The sequence below is a fragment of the Saccopteryx bilineata genome, chromosome 2, assembly GCF_036850765.1.
Source record: "Saccopteryx bilineata isolate mSacBil1 chromosome 2, mSacBil1_pri_phased_curated, whole genome shotgun sequence".
NCBI lineage: Eukaryota > Metazoa > Chordata > Mammalia > Chiroptera > Emballonuridae > Saccopteryx > Saccopteryx bilineata.
The window spans coordinates 386,571,996-386,597,103 of NC_089491.1; the positions used below are offsets into that span (position 1 = coordinate 386,571,996).

The 25,108-nt window shown below is 53.7% G+C and overlaps 1 protein-coding gene across 4 annotated transcripts; it reads left to right on the plus strand.

The window, feature by feature from the left end:
* Positions 1 to 4,545: 4,545 nt before the first annotated feature.
* Positions 4,546 to 21,850, plus strand: GUCY2D (guanylate cyclase 2D, retinal). Of its 4 annotated transcripts, none has more exons than XR_010729580.1 (20): positions 4,546 to 4,845; positions 5,017 to 5,764; positions 5,855 to 6,159; positions 8,267 to 8,618; positions 8,979 to 9,063; positions 9,330 to 9,432; positions 9,842 to 9,946; positions 11,667 to 11,747; positions 13,417 to 13,623; positions 13,722 to 13,878; positions 14,401 to 14,550; positions 15,143 to 15,291; positions 15,838 to 16,001; positions 16,097 to 16,289; positions 16,506 to 16,680; positions 16,924 to 17,022; positions 17,130 to 17,224; positions 17,376 to 17,461; positions 17,643 to 19,101; positions 19,296 to 21,850. XR_010729580.1 is itself a non-coding variant. In XM_066264196.1 (20 exons), exons 2-19 carry the CDS (start codon positions 5,026 to 5,028, stop codon positions 17,734 to 17,736), a joined length of 3,339 nt encoding a protein of 1,112 aa, XP_066120293.1. In that variant the 5' UTR covers positions 4,546 to 4,845; positions 5,017 to 5,025; the 3' UTR covers positions 17,737 to 17,781; positions 18,135 to 21,850. The 4 variants fall into 4 exon arrangements, 3 of the variants coding, with proteins under 3 accessions (XP_066120293.1, XP_066120292.1, XP_066120291.1); XM_066264196.1 differs by having other exon boundaries at positions 17,643 to 17,781; positions 18,135 to 21,850; XM_066264195.1 differs by having other exon boundaries at positions 4,546 to 4,688; positions 4,795 to 4,845; positions 17,643 to 21,850.
* The last annotated feature ends 3,258 nt before the right edge of the window (positions 21,851 to 25,108 follow it).

The window sequence follows — 25,108 nt, forward strand, 5'->3', positions numbered from 1 at the left end:
GACCTCGGCCTTGCCAATCGATTATGTTGTCAAGTGACTGAGATGGGCTGGGGGGGGGGGGGGTAGACAGTCAGAATAAAAAACTCAACTCTCAGACTTTCATGGTGTTACTGGACTGAAGAGATCTATTATCCTGTGCACCTCAAAGCCCAGTAAGACACAAATAGGAGTTTGCAGCCAAGAAAGTAAGGATTTAATAAGGAGCTGGCACCATGATCACAGCTAGCTCATGCTCAAAGCCCTGACTCCCCATGGCTTCTAGGGAATGGGTTATACAGAGGAAAGATTATTGATCATGATTACTAAGGGAGTTAGGGTCACAGTCAGGGTCATGGCGTCTACTGATTGGTCAGTGCTAGGGTAGGAGGTACATCTGGTCCTGACATCAGCCATGCTGTTGCTTCATCTGGTCTCTCAAGGATTCGGTTGGCAGGGTTTTTCTGGAGCTGAAACACAGCTGAAACCTAGATGCTATCTCTAGTTTTTCCGAAACTCTCTCTGTGGTCAACAGATCCAAAGCTTTGTTTCAAAAACTACTGGATGCTGACCAGAACCTCATAGTCCTGAGGGCTTAATAATTAAACATAGGAGAGGGAAGTGGTTGAGTCCAGGTGCTAGGTGAGGCCAGTTCGAGTCAACAGGAAAAAAATAAAAATAAAAGAGCAAATTAAAGAAAATAAGGTTTATGTGTGGTTACAATGGAAGCCATTAGTAAGTGGGGTCTTTATGAAATTTAAGTCTGGAAGGATGGGAGGCCAGAAAGTGTTGCGGTTGCTTAACCACTATGAAAGGAGGGCCTTATGGCCAATAAAGCCAATCCCAGAGGAGAGCAAAGCCTAACTGAAGCCGAGGGGGTTGTTTATGCCTGGATCCAGCTGTGCCTGAAGCCAGCCCTATCCCACAAATGTTCAGTTACAACAGCTAAAGCTTTCTTCTGTAGCCTGTTTGGTCTTGTGGCCTCACTGAATCTATCAGGAGAGTCATGTATAAAAGTGGCACAGAAGCCCTGGCCAGGTAGCTCAGTTGGTTAGAGTATCCTCCCAACATGCCAAGGTTGGGGGTTCCATCCCCTGTCAGGGCACATACAAGGAGTGACCAGTGTGCATGGATGGGTGGCTTCTCTCTCTCCCTCTCTCTCTAAAATCAATCAATAAAATATTTTTAAAAGATAAAAAAGGTGGCATAGAAATATATAAACATTTCTCTCTTAAACCAAAAAAGCAACTTCAGCCATAGCCTACAGCTCCCCCTGGTGGAAAACATTGTTTCTGAGTTTGGATAATAACTGCTTTTATTCCAATCTACTACATGTCCCAATAGTCTGTACATATCTAGGTTAATTTAGAACATCTCTCCAGTTTGAAAAATATCTAACTTTTGCTATTGATAATTCTGATCACAGCCCTTTCCCATAATACTTTGTAGTTCAGGACTATGACCCTGAACAAAACATGTCACAAAAGCATGCAGTGAATTTAAAACGTGCTTGACCATTAGGAATTAATTTTGATAATTATCTAAAAAGGGAAAAGTAAAAAAGACAGGAGAAGAGAAACAAAAAACTGTAATATTTCAGAATTTTAAAATCCAGTTAAGTATAACTTCACTGGCTTCTAGTTTTAAGGGCTGTCCCACACAACGATTTGTCTTTTCTCTCCATGTCCCATGGAAATGATCAAAGAGAGAAATAAACAAGAATATATATATATATATATATATATATATATATATATATATATATATATATATATATATATATTCTAGAGAATGGCATCAACAGAAGAGAACATTTGAAGGGTTTAAGGACATAGGTTGTTTTGGTTGGGAGGGAGGTCGAGCAGTGCTGAGGTGAGAACCCCCCAAAGGATGGCTTTCGGGGAGAGGGTGGAATGTCCTCCACGAACACAACAAAGCCCCAACTCCAGCGCCAGGCCTGGGAACAGGGGCTACGTGTTCAGGCAAAAGGGCTTTTATGGTGTGCGCATGCCCACGGGCTCATCGTACTATTCTTCCTCAGTCACTAAGCCTGTGAGAACTTGTCAAAGCTCATCCAGAAGTGGGAGGGCAAACCAGAGAAGCAATGTGCGCAGCCTTCCAGCAAATTCCAGCCACCACCCCAGCCAGCCTTTCCGCAGCTGCCTGAGCCTGTTGCACACAGACAACTGTGAGGCCCACCGCGGAGGCCAGAGAAGGGGAGACTGGGGACAGAGCGGCCCTGCACCACTGGCTCCACAGAGTGGTGGGCGGAGTAGTCCCAGGGGTCCTTGGGTCTGGGTGGCTTCGGCCCCTTCTGTCCCTGCGTTATCTTTGGGGCATCCCGTGGCTGGTCCAGTCTCTAGTCACTAGCACCCAGAGGGCTGAGGCCCACCTAGCACGGTGCCAGCCCTCAGTGTGCTTAGGCAGCCCTGGGGAGCAGGGAGGGCCTGACAGAGGGAGCAAAGGTGATTTATGCAAATACCCGGGGAGCCCACACCAACTTCTAGTCTTCTTCCACTTCCATCACCACACCTAACTGTGAACAGACAAGGGAGAATCACTTCACAAACAAGGACCGTTAGCATCCTTTAAAGGTGGATCAGGAAGGGCAACCTGGAAAAGAATGGCTCCCAGTGGAATGGAGGAGATACAAATGTATTAAAAATATTCAATCTGGGCCTGACCAGGCAGTGGCACAGTGGATAGAGCATCGGACTGTGATGCGGAAGGATCCAGGTTCAAGACCCCAAGGTCGCCAGCTTTGGACCCAAGGTCGCTGGCTTGAGCAAGGGGTTACTTGGTCTGCTGAAGGCCCATGGTCAAGGCACATATGAGAAAGCAATCAATGAACAACTAAGGTGTCGCAATGTGCAAGGAAAAACTAATGATTGATGCTTCTCATCTCTCTGTTCCTGTCTGTCTGTCCCTGTCTATCTTTCTCTGACTCTCTCTGTCTCTATAAGGAAAAAAAAAATTCAGGCTGACCAGGCGGTGACACAGTGGATAGAGCAAAGGCCTGGGATGCTGAGGACCCAGGTTCCAACCCCAAGGTCTTCAGGGTTTTGAACTGGCGACCTCAGTGTTCCAGGTCGATGTTTTATCCACTGCGCCACCACAGGTCAGGCCTCTCTCTCTCTCACTTTTATAAAAAAAGTTATATTTCAGCAATTAAAACAGTGTAGTACTGCCTGATATTAGACCAAATGAAGAGAAGAAAAAGTCCAGAAATAGATGCCAATACATTCAGGAATGTCCTTTATGACGAGTATGGGGGAGAGATGAATTACTCAATGAATAGTAATAGGACAGTGAGAGCTGGGGGTGGGGCGGAGAAAATGAAGTTGGATCCATAACTGATGCTTCTTGCATGTCAGGACAAATTCCAAATGGACCAAAGATTTAAAACATCAGAAGTAAAACTATGAGTCCTTGAAGAAAACATTAGAAAAAATTTTATAACCTTGGCATAACAAAGGCTTTAATTTTTTTTTTTTTACTTATTCATTTTAGAGAAGAGAAAGAGAGAGAGAGAAGGGGGGGAGTAGCAGAAAGTATCAACTCCCATATGTGCCTTGACCAGGCAAACCCACGGTTCTGAACCAGTGTGACCTCAGCACTCCAGGTCAGTGCTTTATCCACTGCGCCACCACAGGTTAGACCTGAAGTTGGTTTTGTATAGTCTGAGATAGAGATTTAATCCTCTCCCCCCCCACAACCCCCACATGGCTAACTAATCAGCTCCATTTGTGGAATAGCTCATTCCTTTCCCTCTGGTGAGAAATGTTCATTTATTCACACAGCAAATTTCCAGTTTTTGCTGGGTTTCTTTTTTCAGTGCTTTCTATTCTGTTCCGTTGTTTATCTCTGAACCATTAATATAGTGTCTTAATTATTAGACCTTTATAATAAATTTTGCTATTTGGTAGGGCAAGTAGCCTGTCACATTCTTCTTTAAAACTGTCTTATTTATTTTTATCATCTAGGTAATTATATTCACTGTCACAGGTAATTTTTACACAAACCTCTAAGAGATTAAGCAATTTCCCCAAGGTCAGAAAGTCAGGAAGGAGGAATTTGTACCTAGATCTGCCCAAGGCCAGAGCTCTTTCCATTACCTCCTGGGGTTCTGCTTTCCTAAGGCCAAACAAATGTTCTTCTAGGCACGGAGAGGTGAATGTCAGAGAATCATGTGCGGGCAGGCAAGAGAAGATAGGTAGGCAGGCTGGCTTGGATTTAGCCTCTGGGGGTCTAGACTTCGCCAGCCAAGCGTGTGGTTCCGGCTTGGCTAGCAACACCGGAAACAGAAGATTGGAAAGAATGGGACTAAGGGAACTCCCACCCCAGGAGAGAGCACCCAGAGGTGTCCATGGACACAGTCTTGTCACTTTTCAGGCTAAGCCGGGTTGTGTGGCAGCAGCCTGAAAGGGGGACACCACCCGCAGCTGCTTTGATGCTGGAGCTTGTGGTCAGGATGTTGGGAGGTACAGAGGGGACAGAATCTGACTGGCTGCCTGGGAGCTAGGACAGATACCACCTCAGAAAGCCCCATCCTCTCCCAGTCCCTCCCAGGCTGATTAAGGGACCCTAATCAGCTTAGGTAGATTAAGGGCTCCGCCAGCTGTTCCCACACCCCCCGCTTGGGCCCGGCTGGCAAAAGAGACCTGTGGGAGGGCGTGTGACCCCTCACCTCGGCCCTGGGCCTGAGCTGTCCTGTAAGTGGCAAAGGTCCCTCCGCATGGATTCGTGTTCTTTCTCCCCCGGTCGCATCTAAGGGGGGCGTGGACCTGTTCCTTCTGATCCCCCCGACGGCTCTGACAGGTGGGAGCGGCAACCGAGGAGAAACAGGAAGCAGAAGAAGAGGGGAATGCGGTGAGCCTAGGCCATGCCCTTGACCCCCCATCCTGTCATCCAAGCCGGAGGAGGGGAGTGGGGATACACCATGGGTTACTTGGGCTTTGAGGAACCGATGTTTGCGGAGAGAGCCCTAAGAGGGTTCTGGGGGGAATCTCGTCGTTCTCCCTGCCCTGTTTTTGCTCACAGAAGCCGGCAATGACCACCTGCGCCGTCCTCACGGGTTGTCCTCCAGACACCTGGCTCTGCGCCCCCGCGCGGTGGGCTCCATCCCCTTGCGGCCTCCCCCACGTGCTGCCCCGGCCCGGGCCTCGGCTCCGGCTGCTGCTGCTGCTGCTGCTGCTGCTCCTGCCGCCCGCCGCCCTCCCCGAGGTGTTCAGAGTGGGGGTGCTGGGCCCCTGGGCCTGCGACCCCATCTTCGCCCGTGCCCGCCCGGACCTGGCCGCCCGCCTGGCCGCCGCCCGCCTGAACCGCGATCCCGCCCTGGAAGGCGGCCCCCGCTTCGAGGTCGCGCTGCTGCCGGAGCCGTGCCGGACGCCCGGCGCGCTGGGGGCGCTGTCGGCCGCGCTGGGCCGCGTCTCGGGGCTCGTGGGTCCCGTGAACGCTGCCGCCTGCCGGCCGGCCGAGCTCCTGGCCCAGGAGGCGGGGGTCGCGCTGGTGCCCTGGGGCTGCCCCGGGACGCGGGCGGCGGGCACCACGGCCCCCGCCGTGACGCCCGCAGCGGACGCCCTCTACGCCCTGCTCCGCGCCTTCCGCTGGGCGCGTGTGGCCCTGGTCACCGCTCCCCAGGACCTGTGGGTGGAGGCGGGACACTCGCTAGCCGCGGCACTCAGGGCCCGGGGTCTGCCAGTTGCCCTGGTGACCACCATGGAGCCCTCGGACCTGTCTGGAGCCCGGGCGGCCTTGAAGAGGGTCCAGGACGGGCCCAGAGTCAGAGGTAGGCTCCCCGCAGGGGGCGGGGAGGTCGGCAGTTCGGCTGGCCGCGGACAGACAGACCGATCAGTGAGCCGGGTCTTCGTCCACACAGCAGTGATCATGGTGATGCACTCCGTGCTGCTGGGCGGCGAGGAGCAGCGCTGCCTCCTGCAGGCTGCGGAGGAGCTGGGCCTGGCCGACGGCTCCCTAGTCTTCCTGCCCTTCGACACGCTCCACTACGCCTTGTCCCCAGGCCCCGAGGCCTTGGCCGTGCTGGCCAACAGCTCCCAGCTTCGCAGAGCCCACGATGCAGTGCTCACCCTCACTCGCCACTGTTCCCCTGGGGGCAGCGTGCTGGACAGCCTGCGCAGGGCCCAAGAGCACCGGGAGCTGTCTCCTGACCTCCATCTCCAGCAGGTACAGGGACCAGGGAGGAGAGAAGAGGGGAGGCGAACTGGGGAAGAAAGCAGAGGAGAGCCAAAGAGGGGAAAGAAGGCTGGAGGCAATGGGGAAAGAAGTGGATAGAGTAATGGAATGAGAAGAGGATGGAGTCGGCGGGAGAGAGGAGGAGAGAAGGGGAGAAAGGGGGAGAAAGGGGGAGAAAGGGGGACAACAACAGGGAGAGAATAACTACCAGCTCTACCTGTTCTGAGTTTCCCGGGTAATGTAGATGCTCTGGTCTTGCTTGCTTGGGGCATCTTAGTGTGTTGAGAGTGCTTCCAGAGAGACTGCAATGAGAACTGTCAAGTTCAGCTCCAAGGAGTAAACCCTAAACTCTATACTACACCATCTTTTGCAGTTTGCTTCCAAGTTAACCCACTTCCAGCACTGCCATAACATACAGTCTACAATAAAGAGTTGGTGTTCTTAGGAGAGCAGGAAAGAGGGAGGACGCAGATCCAACCTCCGTGCCCATTTCGAGGCACTGCATTTGATGGCTTTAACTGTTTGAGAGCCTCGACATCTTGTAAGAAGCAGAAAGGGCCCTAGGCGGAGCCAGGGGCTTCCATAATCATTCAGTTCTATAGTGTATTCCCCCAAACCAGCTAATACCCAGGACTCCCTGAGAAGCCAGAATCCCAGTTCAGGCCATCTAGTCCCACCCCATTCATAAAAGGGGGGCTATAAGCCACAAAGATAGAAGGGAAATTAGATGTCAGTGGGCAGTAAACTAACTAGTAAAAAGTGTTGCACATGAGAAAGGGCTCTAAGTCATGAGGGTGAAATATTCCCCACCAATTACCCTTGCCTCCTGCACCCAGACTTGGGGTAGCCAGTGGGAAGAAAGGATGGGAATAGTTGATCACAAGAGAGGAGAATTAGGAACAGGTGGGTTAGAGGGAAAGTAAGAGGAGAGTGGAAAAAATCTCTTCAGTTCTAACAGCACAGCCTTTCACTTAGCTGCCCAGTGAGACTCCCGGGAGTCACCCTGATCCCCTTACCCTTTACCCACATTTAGACATCAAGTCCTGTCATTTTTACTCCCTAAAGGTCATTTGAATCCATCCACTCTCTTCATTCTCATTGTCACCTCCCTGGTTCAGGCCACAGCATCTCTGGTCCAAGTCTCAAAACAAAATCTCCCAAACGGTCTTTGTTTCAGCACGTAACTGTCCCAGGCCTTTCTCTTCCCAACAATCAGATTGAATTTCAGAAATTGGACTGTCACACCTGTGTTCAAAGCCTCCAAGTGGCTTCCCTTGCAGGACAAATGCAGGGTTTCCCCCACAGCTTGCCAGGTCTGGGATCTTCCTCTCTCTTCCATATTACTTGAACTTCAATCAGATCAGCAGCTTTGGGTTCTCTAAATGTGTCCTCTTTCAGCTTGTGCTGCTGGGTGTACTGTTCCCGTTCTCCTGCACCAACTGCCCCCCAGATCATTCTGACTCATCTCCTGAGGGGTGGTCACTACTTCTGGAAGCCTCCTTCTCTCTCAGCCTGCGTGGGGGCCCTTCTTCCTGTCTCCGCAGCTCCCTTAGTTACCTGTACCCTCGCTCATTGCCCTGCCTCAGTGTCCCTGTCTGTCTCCCCCACTAGATGAAAGATCACTCGAGACAGGGACTTTGTCTTGTATACCGAGATGCCCCTAGTGCTTTACACACTGCCCGACACTGTAGGAGATGGGAACTGGAATGATAGAGAGGCTCGATGAGGCCTTGGGGAATGAAAAGAAGGAAAAACAGAAAACAGAAATAGGGGAAAGGCTTTTAGGTGAGTGGTAGGTAATGATATTAAAAATATATTTCGGGTAACCAACAGAAAAGGGAAGTTAATGGAGAGTTAGAACTAACCAATGGTGGCAAGAGTCTAAGAATCCTGAAAAAGAGGAAGGTCAGTGGGGAAAAGGTGTGGGATAGCCAATAGGAGAGAGGAAGAGAGAGAGAGTAGGGAGGGGCATAGGGAAACACCAACTAGGAAGTGACAACAGTCAAGCGCTTTAAGTGCTTGGGGTAGGGACAGTAAATCCCTGTTTGTTTATGGGCCCGTGGCCTGGAACCTTGAGCCCCTCACTCTCCTTCCCCAGGTATCTCCACTCTTCGGCACCATCTATGATGCGGTGTTCTTGTTGGCCGGGGCCATGGCGCGAGCTCGGGCGGCGGTAGGTGGCAGCTGGGTGTCCGGAGCAGCCGTGGCCCACCACGTCCAGGACGCCCAGGTCCCAGGCTTCTGCGGGGCCCTGGGAGGAGCCGAGGACCCCCCGTTTGTGCTGCTGGACACAGATGAGGCTGGGGACCAGCTGTTCGCCACATACATGGTGGACCCCACCCGGGGCTCCTTCCGCTCTGCTGGGACCCCAGTGCACTTCCCTAGAGGGGGCCAGGGGCCTAGGCCCGACCCCTCTTGCTGGTTCGACCCAGACATCATCTGCAACGCAGGTGAGGGCAAACAGCCAGCCTCCACTAGGACAGTCACCAGGGACCTTTCCACCAGGGACAGAGGGGTGAAAGAGAGTGACTTGTTCCTGTAACTCCCTCCAAGGCCCTTCCAGGCCCTCCTTGGACCCACACTTGTGTGGGGTTCCTCTCTTGCTAAGCGCCTGCGGCTGGCCCTCGGGAAACTTCCCTAGCATCCCCAGGTGCTCCCCTTTGCAGGACCCAGGACCTTTTTCTAGTTCCCTTTCTTGGCTCCCGTCCCCTTCCCTGGGGCTTCCGGAATTTGACACGACTGCCTACTTCCCTAGGAAGGGTGCCTCCCCTTCGCTGTGGTCCTCAGTGTCCCCCCTCACTGCCCCTCAGGAGTGGACCCTGGTCTCGTCTTCATCGGCTTTCTCCTGGTGGTCGGCTTGGGGCTGACGGGGGCCTTCCTGGCCCACTATGTGAGGTGAGTAGGGAAATGAGGTAGGAGGAGCTGAGCTTGGCTCTCTACATGCCAGACAAGCAACTGTCCGGCAAGGACAGCAGGCTGGGTCCACTCGAGGGCAGCTTTTTGGAAGCGGGGACAGGAGGGGTCCTAGAAGGCTGGCTAGTCCTGAGGGGATGGCTGGTGTGGGGTGGCCACCCTGCCCTGAGCCAACATTATTACCCCCTGCTGGCCTCTTCTCATGCACCTCGGTCCCCTTTGCGGAAATCACCTCCTTTCCCTACCAGGCACCGGCTCCTTCACATCCAAATGATCTCAGGCCCCAACAAGATCATCTTGACTCTGGATGACATCACCTTCCTCCATCCACATGGGGGCAGCTCTCAAAAGGTGGGAGAAGCAGGGAGCCAGGACCCAGTTGTGTGTGTGTGTGTGTGTGTCCCCACCCTCCCACCCCCATGTAGCTGGTCCTCTGCTTGAGCCACCCAACTAGCAAGGAGGTCTGGGGTCTGCTCCAGCCCTGTCTCGGGCCTGAGCTCTGATAATCAGTGTCCTTGCGTGTGCATTGAGGGGAACAGTCCCTGTCCTGACTGCTTTCCTGGGACGGTGTGAAGCTCCAAGAAAATGAATGTTTGTTTGTAAACTGTAAAGGGCTGTGTACTTGGGAAATGTCATTATCGCCTTCCCTGATTAAGATTTCTTCCTCTCCCTCTTTAATCCCCAGAACTCTGCCTAAGGTCTTAATATATCCAGGACTCTGATTATATTTTGACCCTGTGCCTTGACCTCTATCCTCCAGGTGGCCCAGGGTAGCAGTCGGTCGAGTCTGGTCGCCCGCAGCACCTCAGACATCCGCAGCGTCCCCAGCCAGCCCCCAGATAACTCCAACATTGGCCTCTACGAGGTGAGCCTGACCCCCAACTAGGCTGAGCTCTATTCCTAGAGTCGTGCAGACTCCAAGAAATGGGGATAGGATAGGACCCCAGAAGGAGATCTAGGGAGAGAGCATCAATTTGTCAAAGGGGAGCATCTGGTATCCTTCCTGCCCCAGGATTTTCCCTTAGCTGTTCCTTAGATGAAGCCTTCTCAAAAGCCCATCACAGTGACCCAGGGGCTGGAGGCCTGACTGGTGGGAGGCATGCTGGGACCAGCATGCAGCCTGGTGTGGCCACTGAGATTCATGCCCCGCCTTGTTGGGGGCCTCTGGCCCTGCCCCCTCAGTGATGAGCCTTCAGGTTACCGAAGGACAGAGGCTTCCCTGGACAGGTGAGGGCAGAGAGGCATCTGGGATGTGGCTTTCCATCACAGAAAAGACATATCCAGGCTGTGAGTTGTTCAGGACGGGGAGTTTCCAGGCAGGGCTGCCACTCACTCAAGCCAGACCCACATTTCGGCCCCACCCGGCATTTCCACCCCATTCCAACCAGACTCAAGAACAGCAAGGCTTAGAGGGGAAAAGGAAAGTCACAAAAGGGTATGGGACGTTAACTACGGGATCAGCAAATTTGATGTGGTGAAATGAGGGGCAGATAACGAGAACATATTCATGAAGAGCTGAGAGAGAGCTCAGCTAATCGGAGGGGAGAGGAGACTGAGCGTCAGGTCACAGAGAGAAGACAGAGATTCCTAGGAAGTCATGTGGAGGCCATCTTGGTCATTTCTCAGGGGAGTGCTGTTGTCATTTTGGGCAAGTTATTCTTCACTGTATGTACCTTGAAAAATGTTTAGTGTCTCCTGTTTCTGGCCCTGTTTACTAAACATAGTCTTTGAGTTTTTGGTTTTGTTTTAAAATTTTTTTAATTTATTCATTTTGGAGAGGTGAGGGGGAGAGAGAGAAGTGTGGGAGAGGAGCAGGAAGCATCAACACCCATATGTGCCTTGACCAGGCAAGCCCAGGGTTTCAAACTGTGATCTCAGCATTCCAGGTTGACACTTTATCCATTGTGCCACCACAGGTCAGACTAGTCCTCAGTTTCTGTGACACTTAAAAATGTCTCCACATTTATTTCCTGTGCTTTTTAGGGGTCAGTATCAAACCCCCAAATTCTCTTCTCATTCCAGTCCCTAATCAATGGGCAAGCCAGCTTCAAGGTCTAGGGCAAAATGAAGATGAAGGGCCCCTTGCTCGTTCAAGATGACAACAGCAGATCATTGAACCATCCTGGGCCCCTCTGAGTGTGCGCCCCTGTGTGACAGCACATGCTTCATGCTCATGAACCAGTCCTGCCATCAGCTGAGGACAGTGAAGCCCAGAGTGTGGAGAGGAGCTGCTTAAACTTCACTGTTAGTCTATAGTTAGGCCTGATTTACCCCAGCTCCTGACTCCCACTACAGTGCTCTCCCATGGCAGCAGAGGAGGATGTAAGCTATGACTCCGATGACATTTGTGCTTGCAATAGCTCACTTAATAGGGCTGTTGGTGAGCACATCTGGGGTGGTGAGAGCAGCCATTTAGGCCTTCTGCATCTTTTACTCAGGGATGGGCTCTTACCTAGCTAGCTGGCTCCTGACACTCTGTCACATGAAAGGTGTCCTAGGGCAGTGGGCCAATGGGAATGGGGGCTCTGGGGCTCTTTGTGTAGGGTTTTAAGAAAATGAGTTCACTACTTCCATTTATGCTCCAGGGAGATTGGGTTTGGCTGAAGAAATTCCCAGGGGATCAGCACATGGCTATCCGCCCAGCAACCAAGACTGCCTTCTCCAAGGTGAGAGTTAGGCCCATGATGGGCTATGGAGTGGCCATCATTTCTCCCTCCTTACCTCCTTTTTGCAGCTGGGTACAGAGGCAGGCCCCAACGTGGGAGAGATCAGGAGGTTTCTGTGAAGCGTCCCCTCTCTAATGGAGGTTTCCCATTATGCTCTCTCATAACACTAGGTCTTTCCTTTGATATGCTTGTCATAATTTGTAATTGTGTGTTTCTCTGTGTGCTTGATTATTTCTTATCTGCCTCCTTCACTAGACTGTAAGTTGAGTGAGGGCTTCCCCCTGTCCCTTCCATTGTATTTTCAGCTCCCAGCACAGTGTCTGCAACATTAGAGAGACCCAGTGAATGTTGAGTGAATGATAGAAAATAAAAAATGGGTTTTCAGCCTGACCTGTGGTGGCGCAGTGGATAAAGCGTCAACCTGGAAACACTGAGGTTGCCGGTTCAAAACCCTGGCTTGCCTGGTCAAGGCACATATGGGAGTTGATGCTTCCTGCTCCTCCCCCTTCTCTCTCTTGTTCTCTCTCTCTCTCTATCTCCCCCCTCCTCTCTAAAATGAATAAAAAAAAAAAATGGGTTTTCAGTTCTGTCAGGTGATTCATGCAGAATGGCCAAGTTGATGCACACTGAATGAAGTGAGAAGCTGGCAAGGAGGTACCCTGGCCAGATGGCTCAGTGGGTTAGAGTTTTATCCCAGAGCTCAGAGGTTGCCAGTTCGATCCCTGATCAGGGCACATATAAGAGCAGATCAATGTTCCTGTCTCACTTTCTCTAAAATCAATAATAAAAAAAGTTGACAAAGAGGCTATAAGCTGGCTTTTTACGTTCCTTTCAACCTTAATGCCCCCTTACCCTTAACACCATGCAGCCTTGGCCTGGCCTGCTTCCCTGACACCCCCACAGAAGTTCTTGGTCACAGCTGCAGAATGATTAAGTGGGCTACTTGTATAGGTCAATGGACTGAATCACCACTTAACAGCAGGCATTTAAGATGAAAAGAAGCCCTTTTTTGGACCACAAGAAAGCTAAGAGAGGCACCAGTCACCTGCTAGCCCCTATGTCCCAGCATGCTCAGATTTTGAGGACCTGTCTTGTGGAGTAGGTATGGCCTTGTTGATGGTTCTCTTGGACCACAGTTTGACTACTTCCTGAACTTGGGGGGGTGGAGAGTCTCAGCCATAGCTGACACAATGATATAACCAAGCATAGCAGCCCTGGGCCGACTCGTCAGCACCAGCCATTTCTGGTGTTTTTTCAAAGCAGCTTCTCCACGGTTCTTCCCCAAAGGCTGTTACATCAGAAGGAAAGGGTGGTGGTGCCCGGGGCTTCTCCTTTTTGAGATGTTTTCCTTCAGATATGGACAGTTCCAAGTCTGGTGGCTAATAAATCAGAACCTGCCCAGATCCTGATGACCAGTGCAAAGAGGTGTTTTCATTCATAACTTTAAACTAAACCATGTTCAGGATCTGAACAGTAGCTGTTGACGATGTTGTCTTCTTCAGAGAGAAAAGTTAGCTGTAGAGGAAAGCCCTCCTATATGCCCTATAGACCTTCCATTCACCATTTTTATCCCGTTTCCGAGTTTGGAGACTCAGAAACAGAGCTGAATAACAGCCTCCTCCCCACCTTGCTCCCAGAGCAGAAAATGCCCGTTAACTTTCCCTGTCAGCTCCGGGAGCTCCGGCATGAGAACGTGGCCCTCTACCTGGGGCTCTTCCTGGCAGGAGGAGTGGACGGCACAGCGGCCCCCGGGGAAGGCGTGCTGGCTGTGGTCTCAGAGCACGGTGCCCGCGGCTCCCTTCAGGATCTTCTCGCCCAGAGAGACATAAAGCTGGACTGGATGTTCAAGTCCTCCCTCCTACTGGACCTTATCAAGGTGTGTGTGTATGTGGGAGGGGGTGCAGAAGGAGGGGCCCAGGGAGGAGAGGGCAGGGGAGCCAGGGCTGAAGCTGCCTCTTACCCCACCCTCTCCAGGGAATGAGGTATCTGCACCACCGAGGAGTGGCCCACGGGCGACTTAAGTCCCGGAACTGCATTGTGGACGGGAGGTTCGTGCTTAAAGTCACCGACCATGGCCACGGAAGACTGCTGGAAGCGCAGAGGGTGTTACTAGAGCCTCCCAGCGCGGAGGGTAGGATTCTCTTGCTGCCTCTGGGGCGGACGAGCAGCCCCCAGGACACCCGTTATTTCAAGGGCCCTTTTGCCTTGCCTCCTTTCCTCCGGCCTCGCATTCTCTCCATCCCACATCCACTGGACGCGACTCTAGCTAAAGAAATTGTCTTGTGACTTCTGGATAAGGAGGGTAGACTGTGTAACCGGGAAGGTGAGGGCATTGTACGGGGCAGACTTGTCCCTTAGGAGCGGAGATCCTGTCCTTGCAACAGGGTTGGTTCTAAGGGCGGGGCTTGTGTCCAAGGGGTGTGGTCTTTCCTGGACACCGCGTGTAAAGGGCGGGGCCAATTTGCGAGGGTTGGGCTTCTTCTGAGACCCGCTTGGGGTAGTCTCCCCTGGTGATGGCTGTAGGCAGCACGGCCAAACTCCGGCTTGGGGGTTGAGGAGTGGGTGTGAGCCTGGCTTTCTGGTGGTGGTGGGGGGTCTGTCCCCAGTGCCCCCAAGGCCCTCCGCGTGCCCACGACCTCTTTCCCACCCCCAGACCAGCTATGGACAGCCCCGGAGCTGCTTCGGGACCCGGCCCTGGAGCGCCGGGGAACACTGGCCGGTGATGTCTTCAGCCTGGGTATCATCATGCAGGAGGTCGTATGCCGCAGCGCCCCCTACGCCATGTTAGAGATGACGCCCGAGGGTACGGAGGCCCCTGGCGTGGCCTTTGGGCTAGAAAGGCATCCTGTTCTTAGGCAGAACCTGGCCCTACCCAGCCTCGCTCTTCTGCCCGAAAGCCTAGTGCTGAGACTTCATTGTGTGGGCCTCCCTTCAAGCCTGGGTCTGAATGGTCAAGGCAATGGGGAGCCACGCGACAGCACAGGAGGGGGCAGTTCTTAGGCGTCCAGATCTCAGTGGTTTCCTCTGTCCTGATCTTGAGCTCCAGCCTGCTCCCCCAATAGATGGAACAGGCTCCTCTCTGGTTCCTAAAGGCCTCATGGACGCAGCAGGGTGAGGGGAAAAGATGGAAAGGGAGCAGTTGGACATGGTTCAAATCCTACCCTCACTTTTCTTACGTGTAATAAATGTTAGTCTTTGCCTCTCGCCTATTACTGCCCCCACCCCGCCCCCTAGTGTTCAGGGTCCCCTTGTGGCTTCCAACGACCCCTTTCACACTACATTGCCCCACTTACCAAAACTTGGATTTAAGAGACCCCCTTCCATTCCTCCATGTCGCCAGAGTCAGAGATGACCTCTCTTCTGGCACGTCCCCTCACGGTCCCCTCCTCCTCCAGAGGTGGTGCAGAGGGTGCAGAGCCCCCCTCCGCTGTGCCGGCCCTTGGTTTCCATGGACCAGGCGCCCGGGGAGTGCATCCAGCTGATGAAACAGTGCTGGGCAGAGCAGCCGGAACTTCGGCCCTCCATGGATGGCACCTTCGACCTGGTTAGGGGCTGGGATTGGGCAAGGGCTGGGCTGCCACTTCTCAGCAACCTGGAGAGGCTGCAGGAAGTCGGCTGGCAGGATTTCTGACCTTACAGGCTTTCTCCTAAGGGGTAGTCTGAGAACTGGGGTGTGGGTGGGAGCAGAGTTAGAACAGGGGTTGTAGAGGCCTTGGGAGCCAGAGATAGAGCCTTGAGTGGGAGAAATACGGTAGTTAATTCAACTCAACAATTATTGAGAACCAAATATGCGCTTGGCCTAGTGTGGCAGAAAGATGCTTGGCCTGGGAATACAAAGGCTGGGTTGGTTCCAGTGCTCTGTCAATTACTAGCTGAGAACAGCTGACATGGAACCCCAACTTTCTGCATGCTTACTAATAATATGTGAAAAAACAGTGCCCAGCACTCTAGGGTGTTTATGGGGGGTGTAGCTTGATAAGTTGAAAATGAGTGAATGGGCGGGGGACAGAATCGGGCATAACATGGCCCCATGAGAGGGCCATGGCAGCCAAGGTCCCCAGCAACGCCACCAGCTTCCTCCTCCTCCTAGTTCAAGAGCATCAACAAGGGCCGGAAGACGAACATCATTGACTCCATGCTGCGGATGCTGGAGCAGTACTCCAGTAACCTGGAGGACCTGATTCGGGAGCGCACGGAGGAGCTGGAGCTGGAGAAGCAGAAGACAGACCGGCTACTCACACAGATGCTGCCTCCGTGGGTGCCACCGGGCCAAGCGGGTGGGCAGGGCGGCCGGAATCCAGCCAGCCTGGGGGTGTGCTCCAGGTAACCTCACCGCCTGCCCTCTCTAGGTCTGTGGCGGAAGCTCTGAAGATGGGGACACCTGTGGAGCCCGAGTATTTTGAGCAAGTGACACTGTACTTTAGTGACATTGTGGGTTTCACCACCATCTCGGCTATGAGCGAGCCCATTGAAGTGGTGGACTTGCTCAACGACCTCTATACGCTCTTTGATGCCATCATCGGCTCCCACGATGTCTACAAGGTGGAGTGCAGAGGGGATAAGCCCCGCCCAGGGTCGCCAGCCCAGCCCTGTTTCCCAGCCTTGCTGTCCCTCGTCTCTTCTGCCAGTGCTCAGCTCAGTCCTTCAGTTTGACGGCTCCCCCGGATTCTGCACTAAACCCACTTTAAGCCTCCTGAAAAGGGACAATCACTTTGGGGGAGCGGGGTACTCGGCACTGAATTCTACATTCTTCCTCAGGTGGAGACCATTGGAGACGCCTACATGGTAGCCTCCGGGCTGCCCCAGCGGAACGGGCAGCGGCACGCAGCAGAGATCTCCAACATGTCCCTGGACATCCTCAGCGCTGTGGGCTCCTTCCGCATGCGCCACATGCCGGAGGTGCCTGTGCGGATCCGCATCGGCCTGCACTCGGGTAACCGCCCACCCTCCCCCGCGCTGGAGCTGGCTCCCTCTCCGGCGGGACTGGGGGGTGAGGGCTTGTCCTGAAGCCACCTGTGCAGACCAGGGACTGCGCTGTAACTGGGGTACGCTTGAGAGTGTCTCTTTGGGGGAGCCAGAGGAGATTATTGGGTGCCCAAGTCCCTGGGCCCTCGGTGTCACCAGCAGCCAGCTTTGGCCTGGGCCCCTCCTTCCCACCCATCCCGCGTCTCTGCAGGCCCGTGCGTGGCAGGCGTGGTGGGCCTCACTATGCCTCGTTACTGCCTGTTTGGGGACACCGTCAACACCGCCTCGCGCATGGAGTCCACTGGGCTGCGTGAGTGTGACGGGGCTCAGAGGGGCTGGAGGAAGTGGGGCGTTATCGCAGGGTCCAGGGGACAGCAGAGGTGAGTCCCGAGGTCACCACATCCCCTGTCGCTGCAGCTTACCGCATCCACGTGAACCTGAGCACCGTGCAGATCCTCCGCGCTCTAGACGAGGGCTTCCAGATTGAGGTGCGCGGCGTGACCGAGCTGAAGGTAAGGCCGGCCCGCCCCTCCTGCGCCCCGGCTGGGAGACAGCTCACCACCTGGCCACGATGACTCCGGCTCTTCCTGTTCCCCTTAGACCTCAGATCTCCCGCCCTCACCCCAGCCCGCCTAAGCCCGCCTTGCCCCCGTGTCTCCGCAGGGCAAGGGCGCCGAGAACACGTACTGGCTGGTGGGCAGACGCGGCTTCAAGAAGCCCATCCCCAAACCGCCGGACCTGCAACCGGGGTACGAGCCTGCATCGCAGGAGCCGCGAGTTCGGAGCTGGAAGCTTAGGGCACTGTCCGAGAGGGCCTTTCTCCCTGCCTCTGGCCGACCTGAGCCTGCCCAGCCGCGAAGTAGAAAGACCTGGGCCCTACCCTCCCACCCCCGTTCCGCATCACTGAGGCCGCCTCTCTCTCCCCCGCAGGGCTAGCAACCACGGCATCAACGTGCAGGAGATACCCCCCGAGCGGCGCCAGAAGCTGGAGAAGGCGAGGCCGGGCCAGTTCCCGGGAAAATGAGGCCCCCGGGCCAGTTCCCAGGAAAGTGAGGCCCGGCTGGGACAGGTGCTGCGTCTTGGCTCCCATGCCCAGCTGCCAATCTCCCCCAGATGCCAGGGGCTCCATACCTCTGGGAGATGCTTCCCGGGGGACCGGCGCCTCTTTTCCCGGCTAAGGACTAGCCCTGCCTGCAGAACCTTCCAGCCACATTGGTTACCCTGGTTTCTGTGTGCCTTAGTGCGTCCAGGCAGGTCCCTACACCCGGGGATCTCCCCTGGGAGGGAAGCCACACAGATGCTGGCTGGGTAGGTCTGGGATGGTCCAGGAATTCATAGTTGGGAACTCCTGTAACCACGACCTTCTGTGACCTCTCCTCTGACCCCCACTGCATTAACCAGCCCCCATCCCCACCCCCACAGGCTGCATATCGCACAAGGGACAAAACTCTAGGAGGCAACGCTCACCAGAGGATAAGATGACTGCTGTCCCTAGAGTTCTGTTAGAGCAGAAGCCCTTCTGTCCTCTACACTCCTTCAAGAAACTCTGATCCATGACCCTCCCCTTCCTAAGTGAATCCTCATGATTCTTTCCCATGATTTCCTCTGAGACACTCCTCTTTCCCTCAGGATTATTCTAGAAAGTCTTCTTGAAAGTTGCTGCTATAGGTGACCAAAGTCTGGCTGCTTCCGGTGGCTTCTGTGCAGCTATTCAGCAAAGGACTCTTTAGAACCGCTGGCTGCACACCAGTCGTGTGACCTTGGGGAAGTCTTGTGCACTCTCTGGGCTTGCATCCCCCTCCGTGGTGAAGTGTGGAGTGGCCTAGGTGGTTTCCACAGCCCCCGGCTCTGACAGCTGAGTTTTAGAATGGTGGGCCTTGGGGTGGGTATAGGGCACTGGGAATGTGACTTCCAGCTCCAGTGAGTCTGAGCCCATCAGGAGGTTGGGGTGGGGGAGTCTCCACTTTCCAGGGCTTCGTAGGCCCTCAGGAAAAAGGGTCTGGGATTGGTCTGGGATGGTCCCGCCCCAATCCCACAGAAGGTGGAGAGCTCCTGTTCCACCAGAGTAGGGGTTGTCACATGGCCTGAGGATGTGAGGGCTTCTGTTTAGCCGCAACCATCAGTCCCTTCTCCACCTCCCACCAGGCAGAAACTGGCTCCTCCACCTATGGGCATATCCATGTACCTTGCCCAAGTGCAGAGCAAAGCTTGCTTCAAGGCTTTGGGGAAAAGAAAAGAAACAAACTGCACCAAACCTTTGCTAACCAGAACACCCAAGGGTAATAGCATTCTCTGAGGGGGCGGGGCAGGCAGTTGGAACAGAAGAGCTCAGCTTAGATCTTTGCAACATGTGTCAAACATATTGCAACATGTGTCAACATCTTGGGAAGTCCCTAGCTGAAGTTTCTTTTTTTTTTTTTTTTTTTTTTATTCATTTTAGAAAGGAGAGAGAGAGAGAGAAGGGGGGAGGAGCAGGAAGCATCAACTCCCATATGTGCCTTGACCAGGCAAGCCCAGGGTTTCGAACTGGCGACCTCAGCATTTCCAGGTCGATGCTTTATCCACTGCGCCACCACAGGTCAGGCCCCTAGCTGAAGTTTCTTTTGTGGAACTCTGATGTTCCAGAGCCCGGGCCCTGGCGTGTTTGACTGGGTGTCCTTCCCCATTGCTGCAGACCACAACAGAAGTCAGCAGCTGCAGGTGCCCAGGCTGCCACTCTAAGCAGTGAGCATCCAGTCCCTGGAGGTGTGCACGTAGAACTGGAGACATCGCTGGCCAAGGATATGACAGAGGAAATTCCTGGGTGGAAGGATGAACTCCGTCTTCACTATGCCCAGTGTGGTTGATGGGCCAGCAGCCCCAACATCACTTGGGAGCTTGTTAGAAATATAGGCTCTCGGGCCCAGACCTACTGACTCAGACTCTACACTTTAACAAGTGTCCTGAGTATGTAAATGCACGTTAAAGCTTTTGAATCATGGAACTCAATGATCCTAGGATCCCTAATATTTCAGAATCTTAAGATTTTATAAAAAGCAGGTTAGAAACTAGCCCTGAGACTTGTCCTGTTTGGCCTATGGGATGATTTTGATTTTGTTTGCGTTAACATTCTAAAATCAAGGGATACCACATTTAAAAATTATATATCACTTGCCTGACCAGGCGGTGGCGCAGTGGATAGAGCATCGGACCCAGGTTCGAATCCCCGAGGTCACCAGCTTGAGCGCGGGCTCATCTGGTTTGAGCAAAGCTCACCAGCTTGGACCCAAGGTCGCTGGCTTGAGCAAGGGGTTACTTGGTCTGCTGAAGGCCCGCGGTCAAGGCACATATGAGAAAGCAATCAATGAACAACTAAGGTGTCGCAACGGAAAACTAATGATTGATGCTTCTCATCTCTCTCTCCATTCCTGTCTGTCTGTCCCTATCTATCCCTCTCTCTGACTCTGTCTCTGAAAAAAAAATTAAAAATTATATACCAAATTTCCCTCTTCTCTGAAATTAAAAGCCCTGCATAGGGGCAAGTGCTGGCTTCCTGCCCTGTCCCTCTCCCTGGGGCTTCACTCTTCAGTTCTCACGGTCCCCACCCCTCCCAGTGGACTCCAAGACACCAAGATTTTCTCGAAGTTTCTTATTTCCCATCTGGCCTCTGTAGGCATTTGAGCTGAGGATTGTGGGATAACTGGTTTTAGGATTGCATGCGCTCCTGGAAGTTGCTTTGCCTGATTCATAAAACCCTTGAAGTCCACAAGCTGAGTGGTCTTCCCGTCTTTCCTAAAAGTAGAAAATTCTAAAATCCACCACTTGTAGGTTCTGGTTACTTAAGGTGGTGCTGCTTTAGTGAGTAATTTAGTGCATTTAAAAAAAATTTTTTTAAAAGAATGTGAAGATGAATTAAAGAAGTAAAAACTCTGAGGTTTTTACAAACATACAAAATGGGTTTTCTGTTTTTTTAATTACGTACATTTTGAACATCTCTCTCCAGGCTTTCTCTGTACTTCGGTCCCAGAGATTGAGGGCAGGCTCTACGTTGCTAGTGCCGGGCCTGCCAGTGTAGATGCAGCTCCCACTCCCCTGCCTCTGCCTGCCCTCTCACCCCACCTCACCCCTCTCCTTCCTCCTGCTATGAGGAGCCAGGGCCAGCTAGCCAACCGCCTGGGGTTCAGGGGAGCCCTGGGGTTGAGTGTAGGGGGTTAGTGTGGGTTGGCTGAGGCAGGGCAAAGCTCAGAGGAGGAGGGGCTGGGCTCCACACCTTGGGGTCCAAGTGGGCCAGGCAGGGCAGAGCCTTCCCACCCTCAGCTCAGCCTGGTTCCCAGGACTCCATCTCAAATGAACAGATGTGTTCGAGGGAGGAGCCCGGGAGAGGAGAGTCCTGTCCTCCTCCCCAGATAGAACCGCTTGGGGACCACCGACCCCAGAGTTCACAGAGTTAATGGAAGAAGAGAAGGAGAAAATTAAAGCCCTAGTCTCCTCTCCTCCTCTGAGGGCCCCTCCTTCTTTGTCCCTGTCTGCCTCTCTCTCTGTCTCCTCGTCTATCTGCCTATCAGTCTCCTCTTTCCCTGTCCCCACTGTGCTCTTCCTGCCAGGCAGTGTTTCCAAGCCTTTCTCTGTAGTCCCCTCATTTCTGTGGAACCATTCTTCCGGGGCCCAGTCAATTTCCTGGGGGTTTCCTACCCTCTGACTCAAGTCCCTTCCGCCTACCCTCCTGCAGTTCCCGGAACCCAGGCAGCTCAGCCCAGAGAGCACCTAGCTTGGCTATTAGACACTCCCCACCTTCAGATGTGTTTACACTACCTCTGCCAGCTGGCCTGTGCCAGGAGCCCACACTTGGGACTGTCCTCGCCTTTGCGACAGCTCTGGAACCAGGCCCAGTGATGGCCGTAGCAGGGACCTCCTGCAGCTCCTGCTTTGATCGCATAGCTAGGACTCCACATCTTGTCCTGGGGCTCACCTGGCGCCTTTTCTCTGTGCTGCTCCTTAAGGTCTGGGACCTGCTCACCATCCCCACCCGCAGTGGGCCCCTTGGGGGGGGTCTGTGATGCTGCATTGTGGGGCTTTGTGCACTGGGGTCTTCCAGACTGTTCACTGTGGGCACCCGGCTGAGTGCCGTGGTGTTGGGGCCTGAGGGGCAGGGTGGGGACTGAAATAAAGGTGTGCTTTCTTCCATTTCCTATTGTACGGTCCTTTCGGCCTGGCTGGTCTGAACACCCCATGCCTAGAATGTTCCAACCTGGCATTGTTGGGGAGGGTTTCAGAGAGGGGTGAACCCTAGATATGACCTAGGTAGGGGAAGTGAGCTGGGGCCCACAATCCCAGGAGCGCCTCTGCTCTGAGGATACCAAGTAGGGCAGCCTCAGGTCTTTTAGGCTTCTAGAAAAGATTAGGGTCTCTGAGGCTCTGGAAATGGTGGTGTGGCCTCATCCTTCTGTCACAGGCAGGAGAGAGGAAGGAAGAGAAGAGCAGAGCTTGTCTATGGCCATTACACATGACCTGTGACACATGGAGCCAGAGGACAAGACAAGGAGCAGAGCTCCCCAATGGAACCCTGGGCAGGACCTCACCACCAACCCACATTCAACCTCTCCACCTCTCCAGACCTCCAGCCAGAACCTTAAAAGTCTGCCACTGGGGCGTTAGAGCAGGACAGACAATCTCCAAGCCACCAATGTGTGACCAGCCCATTAGTTATCCATTTTCTTTGACCCTAGCTATTCCTGCGTCAGGCCTGATGTTTATGGCATGATGACTTCCAATGGACATTAGTTGTTCTACCTTCCCAGCATGCATCCTGCTCAGTGGTGGGCAACTATCCCTGCCTCATTCTCAGTCCCTGTGGCACAGGGTGGAACTGACCCCAGACCTCCTCCTCCGGTCCTGCCTGTCCAGGGATTGCTCCAAGGACAGGCCGTGACCTGGACCAGGAAAAAGAGGCTCAGTGCTGAGATGCTGCCGGAAGCCAAGTGGAAAAGTTGTCTCTTTCCTCTGGGGTCTGAGGATATGGGGCACAGCATGGTCGTGCCACCACAGAGACAAGGAGCAGGACTGACAGCTGGGCAGAGACAGGCTGCTGCCACCCTTCGGGCCTCTCCACTCTCCAGGCCTCCAGCCAGAACCAGCTGTTCGTGTACCATGGGCTAGCAAGTCGTTTTCTTTGCTTAAGTCAGGTTGAACTCAGATTTTGTTCTTTGCAGTCAAAATTGCCCTGATAGATACTCCTCAAAAAGATCATGGAATGCAGCGGGGGTCAGACAGGTTTAGCAAGAAAGAAAAGAGGGAAAGGCTGGGCTGGGAGGGAGGAAGACCGTGCAGGAGGAGTGAGGACAACCGGGAGCACCGTCTCCTAGACGTGACTCCACTGAGGGCTCTCCCTGTGATGGGACTGTTCCTGAAAAAGTCCATTTGCAAGAGTCTCACCCGGGGAAAGGTTAGGAGCTGGCGTGAGAAAATGCACACAGCTTTGTAGCCATGTTAAGGGTGTGAAACTACCGTGCCCTGGTATAACAGTGTTAATAGTATAGACCTTAAAGAACTCCTTGGAAGTCTCATTCCAAATTTAAAAAACAAAAAAATGAAGAGTTTTTAGCCTGACCAGGCTGTGGTGCAGTGGATAGAGCTTCGGACTGGGATGCGGAGGACCCAGGTGTGAAACCCCGAGGTTGCCAGCTTGAGCACCAGCTCACCAGATTGAGTGAGGCTTGAGCATGGGATCATAGACATGACCCCATGGTCGCTGGCTAGAGCCCAAAGGTTACTGGCTTGAGCAAGGGGTCACTCGCTCTGCTGTAGCCCCCTGATCAAGGCACATATGAGAAAGCAACCAATGAACAACTAAGATGCTGCAATGAAGAACTGATGCTTTTCATCTCTCTCCCTTCCAGCCTGTCCCTCCCCCTCTCCCACTAAAAAAAAGAAAAAGAAAAAAACTTATTTGCAAACCAACTCTGGTTCTCAGACTCTCTGCCGGTTGACCCTCTGGTGGAAATGGGGTGGCCAGGTTTGAAGTTCAGCTCAGTGGTTTATAAAATGTGCAATTGGCCTTTTTCTTTCTCTGGCCTCAGTTTCCTCCTCTGTGGGCAGCTGGTCTCAGCAGCTTTTCTCATTGAGACCCCATGGGCTGCATAGCCTCCCAACTGTTAGTCACCATGTATTGTTGGATCCCAGCTACGTGTCTGGTATCGCTGGCATCTACTACCCAGAAGACAGTGTAGTCAACAGGGACTCAGAGCTGCAGGCCTGGGTCAGGGGGGTCTTCCAGGAAGGTTTTCTAAGCTACAGGAGCTCAGGTGAGGTGTCCGTCCCAGTCTTCCACCCTCTAGACCCCACTTGCCAGAGACAGCAGCCCCTTGGGTTTCAGCTCCATTCTCTCCATTGAGGGGTTCTTTGTGCCCTGGTCAGCTGTACTGGCCTCCTCAAGTGTTTCACCATGACCATCTTCAACTGCTCAGCCAACATGCTGCCATCAACAGTGGCCGGGCGAGCCAGTGCCAGACCTGGGGGACCAGCAGGGTCATAGGAGGAGTGGACCTAGCAGGAGCGCTGGCAGTCCTGTACTTCCTGAGTGCAGGGGGTTCAGTTTGAATTTAGTGCCTGGATGCCCAGTATTCCCACCACCCTGGGGCTCCTCCAGCCTGCCAGACAGATCTGGTGGTCACATTCCCTGAGGGCAATGCAGCTTGCCCTCCTGCTCTTCTGAGGTCTCACCAATGAAACCAAGGACACTGTAAGTAAGGCCCACGGTTGAGGGTTATCGCAGGTTCTAGAAGAGTAGGTGAGGCGAGGAAGGAGTCTAGGGACTGGGTTAATTGGAGGGGCACTTGGCAGTCTGGGCCACTGGGTAGCAGGGCCTGAGTGACATCAGCTTCCGAGGGTGTGGTTTAGGGTATCCCTGGCTCCTGGTAGGGGGAGATTGGAGGGATCTCGGTTTCCTGTACATGGGTTTTGGGCAGTCTTTGCCTAGGTGGCTGAAAAGCTTCTGTTGCAAGGTGGGCAGGTCTTGGGTGGTCTAGGTTCCTAGGTGCGTGGGGCTTGAGTGGTGGTGCGTGGGGCTTGAGTGGTGGTGCGTGTCACTGAGTGGATTTTCTGGTGGGCTAGGGTTCTAAAAATGAGGGACTTAAGATGGAACAAAATCGCTCTGGGTTGAAAGTCCGCGGCATCATAGAGTGGAGGCCCCAGCCATCATACCTGCCATCCCGTGCACCTGGGCACCTGCCCCGACGAGCATCTCAAGCCTGGCCTTTATCTCCCAGGACATCAGGGAGCCGAACGGGGCCTGGAGCTGCCCTACGCCTACTTGGCCCTCGCGATGTGTGGCTCTTTTCTCTAGTCACCTCTCCCCTGCCCCCCACCTCTCACCTCCCGCCAGTAAACCACTGCGCGCATGACAGAACAAGGGTTTGTGT

Bases quoted from the DNA above. Each gene is read 5' to 3' on its own strand.
- GUCY2D (XM_066264194.1), top strand. From the start codon at position 5,026: ATGACCACCTGCGCCGTCCTCACGGGTTGTCCTCCAGACACCTGGCTC. The intron at 9,433-9,841 runs GTGGGAGAAGCA...TCTATCCTCCAG, and splicing joins ATGGGGGCAGCTCTCAAAAG to GTGGCCCAGGGTAGCAGTCG. The intron at 16,681-16,923 runs GTAACCGCCCAC...GCGTCTCTGCAG, and splicing joins CCGCATCGGCCTGCACTCGG to GCCCGTGCGTGGCAGGCGTG.